This window comes from Castor canadensis, chromosome 5, assembly GCF_047511655.1.
Source record: "Castor canadensis chromosome 5, mCasCan1.hap1v2, whole genome shotgun sequence".
NCBI classification, from domain to species: Eukaryota; Metazoa; Chordata; class Mammalia; order Rodentia; family Castoridae; genus Castor; species Castor canadensis.
Genome location: NC_133390.1, coordinates 171,186,985 through 171,198,067, shown reverse-complemented (window position 1 = coordinate 171,198,067; position 11,083 = coordinate 171,186,985). Strand labels below are relative to the sequence as shown.

The following is an 11,083-nucleotide window of genomic DNA, read 5'->3' as shown; positions in this document are numbered from 1 at the left end:
TGCCTTCACTTGCCCAGATCCCAACCAGGAAATGGCGGGTTGGGAGCTAGACGTAGACAGCCTTCTTGTACCATCTGAGTCTTCTCCCACCCACGATGACAACAACGAGCTCTAGTCTAAGCCCGGTGCATGGGGTGACTCAGTCCCCACCTCAACCTTCCAAGTCAGGTGCCATTGTAACCCCATTGAAGAAGCAAGGAAGCAGAGGCACAGAGAGGCGAAGCGAGGAACTGAAGGCCACACAGCAAGACTCCACAGTTTTATTTCTGACTCTTGGAATTATGGGTGCTTTTTATTTCCTTCTTTTATTGATAGTCCACATTCTCTGACCTTCCCACCATGACCATGGATTCCTTGGGAAGTCAAATAAAAAGAACGCACCCATTGGGGGTCCCCCTCCTGCCTGTTCCCCAACCCTGAAAGGCCTCAAGGAGGCCAGGCTCTGCCTTCCCCTGCAACCTCACAGGCCTCAGCCCATGCCCAGGCTGGTGCCCTCTGCCCTGCAGTCAGGGCTTCCCAGAGAACTCTCCCTCTCTTGGCTCCCAGCCTCGGCTCCCCCAGCCCCCTCCCGGCCACCCTGCCCCTCTTCCTGCTGGCAAGCTGCATCCCATGCCCCCAGGCCCTGAGTCACAGCTCACCCGGGCCCGGCAGACAGCCTCAGTGCACCTTCACCCATGGCACCCTGCCTCCTCCCCAGGGCTGAGGAGACGGTTTCATTCATCAACAGACTTATCTGGGTGCCGGGCCCTGGCAGGAATACACACACACTCACTCACCCTCAAAACAACCTCTCTTGGTCTTGTCCTGGCCAGGGAGCCCCTGCATGAAGGCCCTGTCACCCTCTGTCTTCCTCTTCCCCACACACCCCCCCCCACTGCCTCTGCTTCGGCCTGCCTCAGGCCCTTTGCACCTGCTGTGCCTTCCACCAGGAACTTCCTCAAAGCCCCCTTCCCCAGGCACCCTCTACCAGTTCCTCACTTTATTTTCTTCAAGACCTATCACAGTCTAAATGACGTGCCACTTGGCTGCTGCATGCCCTCTGTCTCCCACTAGCATGTGAACTCCAGGGATTGGGACTGTCTTGCCCCCAGTGGCTTGATAGGGGATGACTGTGCACTCATTGTCTGCAGGTGAGGAAGCCCAGGCCCACAGAGGCCCAGTGCCTCACCCGGGGTCTCCAGCAAGGGACAGAGGTGAGAGCTGGGTTTTTCTTGCCCTGGCATCTTCCCCTCCGAGGACGTAACACTGTGAGCGCCCATCTGCCCCATATGGGCCAAGCCAGCAGGGAGGTGCCTGAGCCTGGGCCATCAATGGCCCTAGATTCAAATCTAGCTTTGCTGCTAAGCAAAGGCTGTTCCCTGTCAGAGCCCCAGGTCCCCACACATCAGAAAATGGGACTGCTTGCTGAAGCCAGGGGATACCCATGAGGGGCTCAGACACCAAGGTTCCAGCGAGGCCCTGGCTCCCCACACCCTCTATCCCCCCTCCTAAGTTTGTGGGGACCAGGCCATCTTCACTGTCCTCCACGTGGTCACAATGGACAACACCATCAAAAACTCCACAGGATGGCTCACGCCTGTAATCCCAGCTACTCAGGAGGCAGAGATCAGGAGGATCATGGTTCAAAGCCAGCCCTGGCAAATAGTTCTTGAGGCTCTATCTCAAAAACAATCACAGAAAAGGGCTAGTGGAGTGGCTCAAGGTGTAGGCCCTGAGTTCAAGCCCCAGTACCGAAAAAAAAAAAATTCCTACAGGTAAGTGGCAAGCCTGCCAGCTAGTGCTGTTGGGACACCACTGGAGATCACCTGGCTCAGCCAGGCCCAGAAAGAAGTTAGGGTACAGGTGGGAGGGTGGGACTGGAAGACAGAGCCAATGAGAGGCTTGGGGTCACGTGGGGGAGGGAGGTGAAGAGGCCTTCAGGTTCCAATGTAGGGGGGACTTTGATATCTCCATAATTGCTGCAGCTCTTGAGGCACTGATGTAACCTCTATGCCTCAGTTTCCCCATCTGGGGAAGGGGAGTGGTAGATAGCACCCACGGCCATTGAGTTCTTAGAAGGAGAAAGATACGCTGAGCACACAAACGGTGAGAACAAGTGCTCAGCAAACCACAGCTCATCCTCACTCAGCCTCACCCGGCCAAGGTGGGGACACCACCTCCTGGAAGCCTTCAGGGACCTCCCTGCCTCTCCCTGCCCCACTTTTCTTCCTTCAGAGCTCTCATCCCCACCTATCATTATCTTGTTCCAGTTAGTGGATACTCATTGTCCGTCTGTCCTGATAAATTGTCACCTCCATCCTGGTCACCACCTATTTCCAGCACCTGGTAAGAGGCGTAGCACACAGCAGGCACTCAATAAATGCTTGTCAGTAAATGAAAAGTAACCAGGGAGAGACAATGTCAAAAGACAGGAAGACAAAGCAATCTCAGCGAGGCCGAACAGCCGAGGGGCCGAGAATGCTCTTCAGGCATGCAGTTCTGCTTCCTGCTCCCACGCCAGCTTTGGCCGTACTTAGCTGTGCAGCCTTACACGAGTCACTTCCCTCTCCGAGCCACATGCTCGGCAAGAAAATGCAAGAACAGAAGTGGCAGCCGAGAGGCTGAGAGGCTGAGGAGCTAATGAGTTGGGCGAGTGTGGCCTCAGCCCAGGGCCCAGCTCCCGCAGGTCTAGAACTTTCTGACGCCCACTTTTCTCCTGGGGTAAATTGCCAAGCCATGGGACAATTGCATAAGACGAAGAAGTGAGGACGTATTTTGTCCATTTGCCTGTCCTGAGCTGGGTTTGGGGTCTGGGCTCCCCAAAACACAGTCGGCCTCCCACTAAATGGAGCTGTGGCTGACCAGGGGGACACAGGACCCAGCAAGTCATCTATGCCTGGGCTTAGGGACAAAGGGCTCAGTTCTCACTAGGACTATTGATTCCTCCAGTGTCCCTGGTCCCCTGGGCACATGCTGGGCTCCCCTCGCCTCCTCACCCCACCTGCTCCTTCTTTTCTCCGTACTTTTGTGCAGAGTGGTTCCTCTGCACTGCAAGCTCTCAGCCCTCACAGACTGGGAGCCATGGAGTTGGTGTAACCCATCTGTGACACCTCCCTCATCCTTTGGCACAGCCTGCTCCACGGTGCCCCTGCAGCAGGTCACCCAGATCACGGTCAAAGTCCTCAACTCGTGAACTCTTCCCCTGGCCCTCCTGGGATAATCAGATAGGCCTGGGGTCGGACCCCTCCTGCTGCTTCCCAAGGATGCCTGTCACTTCACTCGGGCTGGGGTGCCTAGTGTTGGGGCCAGACAATGAGCACTTAGGAAAAGGCCAGGGTCGGGGGCAGAAATTGCCAACTAGCCTCACCGCTCCAAACTCCCCCTAGAGTCACCGGAACTGGATAATGCCCAGATAATCCCCAGAGATGTGAGCAGAAATCTCAAGCTACTTGCCTGAGAAATGGGTGCACTGCCTCCGTGGCTGTGGATGTAAATGAAAGGATAGTCTTTCTAAACTGCAGCTCTCCCTCCAGCCCCAGAAAGATGGAGCCTTCTCCCCACCGAGGTGCAGACCAAGCTCTGCCCTTGGCAGGGTAAATCCCAAATGGTCAAGTCCACATGGTCTCACTGGTTTTGATGGAGGCTGTCAAGACTACTAGGCTGTGGGACTGGACTGGCCAGGGCTCCAGGGGCCCACCTGGCCAATTGTTGATCTGCCTTGGGCTTGGAAGAGACCTGGCCAGGGCCACCTGTAGGTCAGGTGAAGTGAGGTCATGTGGCACAGCCCTCCGGCCACCACACTGTCAGGATGGAGTTTGCCTCAGTCCTCAGTGCTACCACCGTGCTCTCCACCCGCCCCCACACTCCAGGCTCCCACAGGGAAAAGCTGTCCCCGTCCTCAGAAAGTTTTGTTGTTCTCTTGCAGTGCTGGAGATGGAACCCAGGGCCTGCTGGACCACCGAGCCTCAGCTCCAGCCCTGGCAAGGCGCGGCCATTAGTAAGTACTGTGATGAGAACCCGGAGTGTCCATTCTCAAGTCACAGCAGCTGCTCCCAAGATCCCAGCTCCCCAGGTCCTTAGCAAACCGGTATGTCCCTCCTGTCCCTAAATTGCTCAGCCCAGGGTGACCTCAACCTGTTCCTTAACTGCAGGGACCTGACAGCCTCACAACAGTGCCACCTTCCCAAAAGTCGTCATGAGGTTTAAATGAGGTGGGCAGGCCCAGGGTTTACCGGACACCGGCCCTGGCAAGCGCTCCACACACTCACACTGCTCTGAAGGCTGGGCTGCCGAATGCCAAGAACCTCCCAGCAAAAATAAGAGCGAGTGCTTATATAACACCTCCGTCGTGCCAGGCACCGTAGGACGCGCAGTGCCTCACGAGCCCCTCCGTGGACACCCTCAACTCTCAGGAATGCTGTCCACGGCTGGAGCCAGCTGGGGGCTGCAGTAAGAAGGGGCAGGGAAGAGAAGCGATCCCAGAGAGTCAGGGAAAATGACCCAGGCTCAGCCACCTGGAGCAAGCAGGTGAGACTGGGCCTGTGTCCACATCTGGCAAAGAGGGCAAGCCCAGAGTCTCCACCCAGTGACCAGAGTGGAAATGTAGGAGCCCTTCCCCCACCGCCCTCCACCTGGCCCAGGCTCTTGTCCCTGGCCTGGACAGGGACACACACACACACACACACACACACACACACTTTGTAAACAGCCTACCCCAATACACTTACTCAATGCATCTGTCCTGGTGAGCTAGCAGGATCTAGACTCAAATCCCCCTTTCTAGTCACAGGCCTGCCTGGTCCCCAGACACAGTGCAGGGATCACAGACTTCCCTCTCCCTCCAAACCCAAGCCCGACATTCAGGACCAACCAGAGACCTGGACCTCCTCCCCAGGCAGGGTTCTCAACCCCACTTCCTAGAACACCCCAAAAGCCCTCCCCCATCTGCCAGCAGACCCTGGGGGAGTAGCAAGGGAGGAGAAAAACCAGCTGCAACACCCCCGCCCAGCCAGAGAACAATCCAAAAATAATGGCATCCCCCTCACACACAGCCCCTACACACCAGAGCCGGGAAAACAAAATCCCATCGATCCAAAGGAGGGGGGGGGGGGAGAAAACAAGTCCAAAGCCAACTACTGCCCCCAAAAGGCTTTTTAACCATTCTCAAAAAAAAAGTTTATTAAAAGTGTTCTGTCTTAATGCTCGAAACGGAAAAGATTCCCAAAATATACATACGCCTCTTTTCTCATAGAAATAGATTTTTTTTTTATCATACAAAAAAAGACCAAAAAAAAAAAAAAAGCCAAAAAAACATCAACAGCAAGAACCCCTTAGGAACATCTTTAAGCGATTACTCAGGCCGGGCTGACAGTTACACGTGGGTTGCGTCAGTCCCGCGTCCACGCGCTCGGCTCGGCCATGTTCACTCGGATTGCATCACGCCGGGCCGCCCGCCGGCGCCGGAGGGGACCGGGCAGAGAGCGGGGCAGAGTTCGGCTTCCTCGGGGCAGCGACACGGGCGACTCTTCCTTTAAATAACACCGCGGGCGGGCGGGCGGGCGCTTGCTTTGGACAAAAAATATATATATAGATATATAGAATAAAATATTAAAATTACCGACGGGCTCCCCGCGCTGCCAAGTGCCCCGGCGCCCAAGTTCTGACGGCCGGCAGGGGCCGCGCGCGGGGGCCGCGCTAGCAGTGGCCGGAGGAGGCGAGCAGGGGCTCGGGCAGCTGCTTGAACAAGTTCCGCAGGGTGCTGAGCTCGCGCGACAGCTGCTCCACCTTCTTCTGCAGCCGCTCGTTCTCGGCCGTGAGCTCCAGGACCTTGTGCTGCGTCTCCAGGTTGCGCATCTTGGCCTTGTCGCGGCTCTTGCGCACGGCGATGTTGTTGCGCTCGCGCCGGATCTTGTACTCGTCGCTGTGCTTGTCCACTGTCTTCTTGGCCTTGCTCTTGACTTGCGCGGGCGCTGGCGCGGTCCCCGGGTAGCAGGCGGCCGGGGCCGCCTTGGCGTCGGCGGGGCTCGGCGTGCCAGGCGGGCTGGACGACGAGGACGTGGAGAGGCTCCCGCTGCTGCCGCTCGGCACCGCTTGGTAGCCGAGGTAGGCGCGCAACGCGTACGGGAAGCCCGCCGCCATGCCTGCGGCACCGCCGCCCGGCGCCCCGGCCTCCTCCTTCCGCTTGCAGTCCGCGGGCTCGAAGCCCGGCTCCGCCTTGAGCTCGGCGGGCGGCGGCGGCGGCGGCGGCGGTGGCGGCGGCGGGTGCAGGGGCGCGAAGCAGCCGGGGTGCAGCGCGCCCTTGGCGGCCCCCAGGCGCCCCAGGCTCACGTAGCCGTACTCGGCCGCCTTCTTGCAGTTCTTGCCCCCGTAGTCGTCGGAGAAGAGGTCGGAGAGGAAATCGTGGTGCTGCCCGGAGGAGGCGGGCGCGGGGGCGGGCGCGGGCGGAGCCGCCTCGAAGGTGTCCGTGGCCGTGGCCGGCGCCTGGGCCTGCGGCGCGCCCAGCGGCTCCAGGTACGGGCTGAAGTCGATGGCGCGCTCGTGGTCGCCGATGCTGCCCAGCTCGCCGGCGGGGGGGCGCGGCCCGGCTCTGGCCGCGGGGGGCGCCGCGGGGGCCGCCTTGCCGCCGTACGCAGCAGCCAAGCAGTCCGCCTCGTAGTAGAAGTTGGCCACTTCCATGGATTTAAAGGCAGGCGGCGGCGGCAGCGGGAGACATGCTGGGTCCCAGGCCACCAGGCGTTGCATGAACGCGGGTGCCCGGGCAGGGGGGCCTGGAGCTGCCCGCTCCGGCCGGCCCGCAGGTGGCGCGGCCTCCCGGCTCCGGGCTGTCGCCGCTGGGTCCCTGCCGCTGTCGCTGCTGCTGCTGCTGCTGTCCCCGCCGCTGCCGCTGCTGCCGGGTGGCCGCTGTTGGTGCGGGGGTTGGCGGCTGGACCCTCGGATGGGTCCCCCTTCCCGGTCCCGTGCGCGGCTCTGACTCGCTAAAGTTTCTCCCGAGCCCGGTTATTTATAAGGCGGCCCCTGGCAACGGCTGCGTCACTCCGTAAGGCCAGCCCCGGGCCCCTCCCGCGTCGCCGGATCGCGCCGACCACGGTGCCCGGGACCCCCGGGAGGGCGGCCAGGGGCTCGGGGGGTGGCCGCACGGGGCCGGGAGCGCGCCCTCCCGGGGGTCCCCCGGGCCGCTGGGGAGGGGCGGCCTCATGTCCCCTGCCCACCCCCGCGCGGCCGCCCCGGGATTGGGAGGGAGAGGGGGAGGTGCGACCCCGCCCCCGGACCGCCCCTCTGGGCGCGCGACGGCTCCGGGACGAGGGAGGCGGGGTGGGGGCGACCGGCTTGCCTTCCCCCACCCCAAACACGGCCGCGGCCCGCCCCCTACTGGAGAAGCCAGGGCTCCTGTCCCGCTGAGGCCAGCCCGCGTCCCGCCGAAGGGAGCTCCCCGGCCGGACCCTGGAGACCCCGGCTCCCGGAGAAGTGATCCGTCTCCTGGGCCCTTCCTCGGGCGCGGCCCCGCCCCCAACCCCCTCCCCCAACACACACACACACATCAGTTCCCCAACTCTTGGAAGAGATTCCCCGAAAGCCCCCGCGATGACACCCCGAGGCTTGGGGTGGGGGGAGACACAGGGGCGCGCTCGCCTGGAGCTTTGGCCGGGGTCGACCGCCTCCCTCCCCCTCGTCCCGCCCACCACACCTGCCCGCCCGCTTAGGCCACGCCCATTCTCCCGCCCACTCCAGCCCGGCCCGGGCCTCCCGGATGGTGGAAGCGGAGGGGAAGGGGTGGAGGTGCACCCTGTGCCACGCTGTGTGACTGTGGGTGAATCACGGCGCTTCTCTGGGCTTCGTGCGTGAAGAGTGTGGTTGCTGTCAGCAGTAGTATTGTGCCCACCACAGATTCCCAGACGCAAGGCTGAAGTTTTAAGACCTTCTGGGCCTTGGGAACGTCACGGAGAAAGTGACCCCCACAGAGGGTACAAATGGAGGAGGGCACCACAGATCTAAGGTCATATGGCGCCTCCTGCCCCCCTCCCCAGTCATCCCAAAGAAAAGCTTTTGTCCCTGCACCCTAAGACCCATTTGCAAGCCCCAGAGGCTAAAAAAGCCACCTTTTCTGAGACTGCTGAGGTCAGGTCAAGAATGAAGGAGAAGGGACCCCCATTTCTACCAAGTCTCTACTCTGGGAACAGGGTGGGCCTGGACTCGGGTCTCTTTCTCTTCCTCCAGGTGGGAAAACAAGACACAGGCGGCGTTAGACCGGGTAGACGCCCGGGTGGGGGGCCGAGGCTCTGGGACACCTGCCTTCCCTGCTGGTGGGCCGGGTTGGAAGGCCCCATGCCTAGGCCCTGGGGCAGCTTACTGGTCCATCCTCTGCCACTCCCAGCCTGGCCGCCCAGGCAGGAGCTCCTAGCCTGCCTGGGGCTGACCCCTGGCCCACTGACCCCAACCCTGGCCCCAGCGGGCTAGTGGGCATTGCTCAACCTTCCCTGTTATCTGCCAAGCTGGGGTGACCTCCGCCCCCAAGAGCTGGAGAAAAGACATCTCCATGCGTCCTTGGGGGTGGGGGGCAGGGAGGGACAGGATAAGACACTTGCCCAGCAGGACTGCTTTCTGGCCTTCCCAGCAGCCTCTGGGCTGGGGAGGAATCCAGGCCCAGAGAGGCGTGGCAACCTCCCCAGGGCCACCCAGCCAGGCCTGCCTGCGAAGTGGGACACTCAAGGCCCAAATGCAAGGCTGCAGACTCTGTGAGGCCCTTCCTGTCCTCTGGCTAGTGAGCTTCCTTCCCAGCCTGTCTTGGCCATCATTATATGAATTCTCTTTGTCTACCTCAGTTTCCCCAGTTTCCCCAGACTGTGTGGCCATGAGGGCCAGCCCTAGCTGGGCCCAGCATGCTCTTGACTGACCAGTGAGTAAGCACAATGGCTGTTCCCTCTGGACCCAGGACACGGTTCTCAGACCTCCTGAGGTCTCAGACCAGCGTGCCTCCTAGATCCCCTCCCTGACCACTCATGGAGGACCCCAGGCCTTCGCCACCCCTTTCACTTCACAACAAGCCCCTTCCCTTCACCATCTTCACTATGACCAAGCACACCTCACCTGCCCTTCTTTCTGCCTCTCCCATGTCAGCCCTGCTGGGGACAGGTTTCTGTTCATTTTTTCACCACTGTTCCCCTGGTGCCTAGAACCGTGCCTGGTACACAGAGGTGTCTGAGTGGATGGAAGGGACACAGGTCTTCCTCAAAATGGCTCCTCTTTCTGAGCCTCGGCATCTAACACCCAAGCCTTTCAGGGTTCTGAAGACACAATGAGGTTCTGAAGCTAATTACAGAGTCTGCTGTGTGTCCTCAGCCTATCTTCCACCCTCTCTGAGCCACACTGTAAGCTCTTGGTGTGTATTAACTCATTTAACCCTCCTGGTGATTTGTGGAAGAGAGATCCTAGTACCTCCACTTTACAAATGAGGAGACTAAAATCCAACAGAGCCAGCACCTCTGTTTGAGGTCGCATTAAAGAGATGGGAAGGAACAGAGTCTTCCCGGCCTGCCTTTCCCTTTGGGTTTGTCATAAATTATAATAGCCTGACAGTATGCCCTATTTTCTGCATGGATAAGCTGAGGCCCAGGGAAGGATGGCCTGGGGTCACACGTGGGTGAAGGGGTAACTCAGAACCTGGGGACCAGACTCAACCCCTTCAGAGATCTATGCTCTCTGGCCCCCTTCGCCCCTGCCAGGGTCACCCCGAGTGGCCTGTGCCTTTGTTCCCACCGGGCTCGCTGCCCACCATGAACACCCAGCCCTGCTCCAAGGGGGGAGGGGAGCTTAGGCCCCCACACACAGCGCCGAGGCCCAGAACAGGCTTGAGCGGCTGTCAGGCCTCCAGACGCCTCCACTCTGGGTGACACTGCTCTCAGGGTGTCAAAGACTCACCTGGGCTGGCAAGATCACAAACCAGCAGCCAGTGGCCACACCAGCCCACGGGCATACTTTAATCGCTCAGTGTTTTGGTTACTTTTCTTTTTAAATGAATTTATTGCTAACATTTAGAAAGCAAGGGTCTGTACAGTTCAACCTTCCAACTTCTGCTTGGAAACCTGTAGCCCTGGGCTGGCCCCTGTGGCCAAAGGGCAGTGGCAGGAGCCAGGGAGGGGCTGCCCAGAGAAATTTCCTACCTGGATGCATGCCCTCCCTGCCCCTAACCACCCTGGAGAATCCCTCTCCCCAGAGGAGAAACTGAGGCCGATGCCCACCACGAACCCAGGGGTGACTTCTCTGATGGACAGCAAGAAAGTTTGCAGCAGGACCAGAAATCAGCCCAAAGGTGGGACAATGGCTAGAGGGCCACCCACTGGCAGGTGCGTGTCTCCAGTGAGCATGGGATGGGGACAGGATGGACTTGCCCTCCTTGCTGTGGCTTTCTGGCCACTTTGGTGTCACCTCTGGGCCTCAGTCCCTGTTCTATGAAATGTGGTGTTGTCCCCTCTCAGGGTACCAAACCTGCTGCCCTCACCGCCACCTCCTGACCCGTGCTAGGAAATCGCATGTCCCTTCAGTCCCATGAAGGCCTGGCTGTGGCAAGTCACGAAAACCTCACCAAGCAAGCACGGGGGGAAACTGAGGGTCACGAGGCTTAGCGCTCCCAAGATCACAGCAAGTTAATGCCAAAGCCAGTCTTAAAGCTAGACCACTTGGCTCTGGTATTGATTTGTCCAGCATGCCTCCCTTCTGAGGCCTCAGTTTCCCCACTGGTCAAATGAAATTGGCAGAGGTTAGACCCCCAGGGCTGCCAGGCCTAGACAGTCTTCAGAGACCCAGGCTGCTGTGAAACTTGCCTGTGTGTGTGCTGCCACCATGTGGCTGGACCTGGGACAGCAAGCATGATTTAACTGCATCCTTGGGATGCCCTAGTCTTGCTTCTCGATGTGGAGCGCCCAGTGCTGTGGGTATGACAGATGCCCACAGGACATGAGCAGGCCACCAAGAGGACAAGAATTGTCCAAAGAACCAACATGAATGCTTATTCGGGAGCCGTGGTTCAGACCCAAGAGACACACTCAGAAGGAACAAGCCACAAGTGATTGCTGTCCTCCTGGAGGAAGACAAACAGGCAAGACAAGTG

General features: G+C 59.7%; 1 protein-coding gene across 1 annotated transcript; it reads right to left on the bottom strand.

Moving 5' to 3' along the window:
- Nucleotides 1–246: 246 nt before the first annotated feature.
- Nucleotides 247–7,128, bottom strand: Cebpb (CCAAT enhancer binding protein beta). The gene has a single exon (XM_020173334.2). It carries the CDS (start codon nucleotides 6,718–6,720, stop codon nucleotides 5,674–5,676), a length of 1,047 nt encoding a protein of 348 aa, XP_020028923.1. The 5' UTR covers nucleotides 6,721–7,128; the 3' UTR covers nucleotides 247–5,673.
- Between the last annotated feature and the right edge of the window lie 3,955 nt (nucleotides 7,129–11,083).

What these genes read in the sequence shown, in the direction of transcription:
- Cebpb (XM_020173334.2), bottom strand. Translation starts at nt 6,720, where the DNA reads ATGCAACGCCTGGTGGCCTGGGACCCAGCATGTCTCCCGCTGCCGCCG.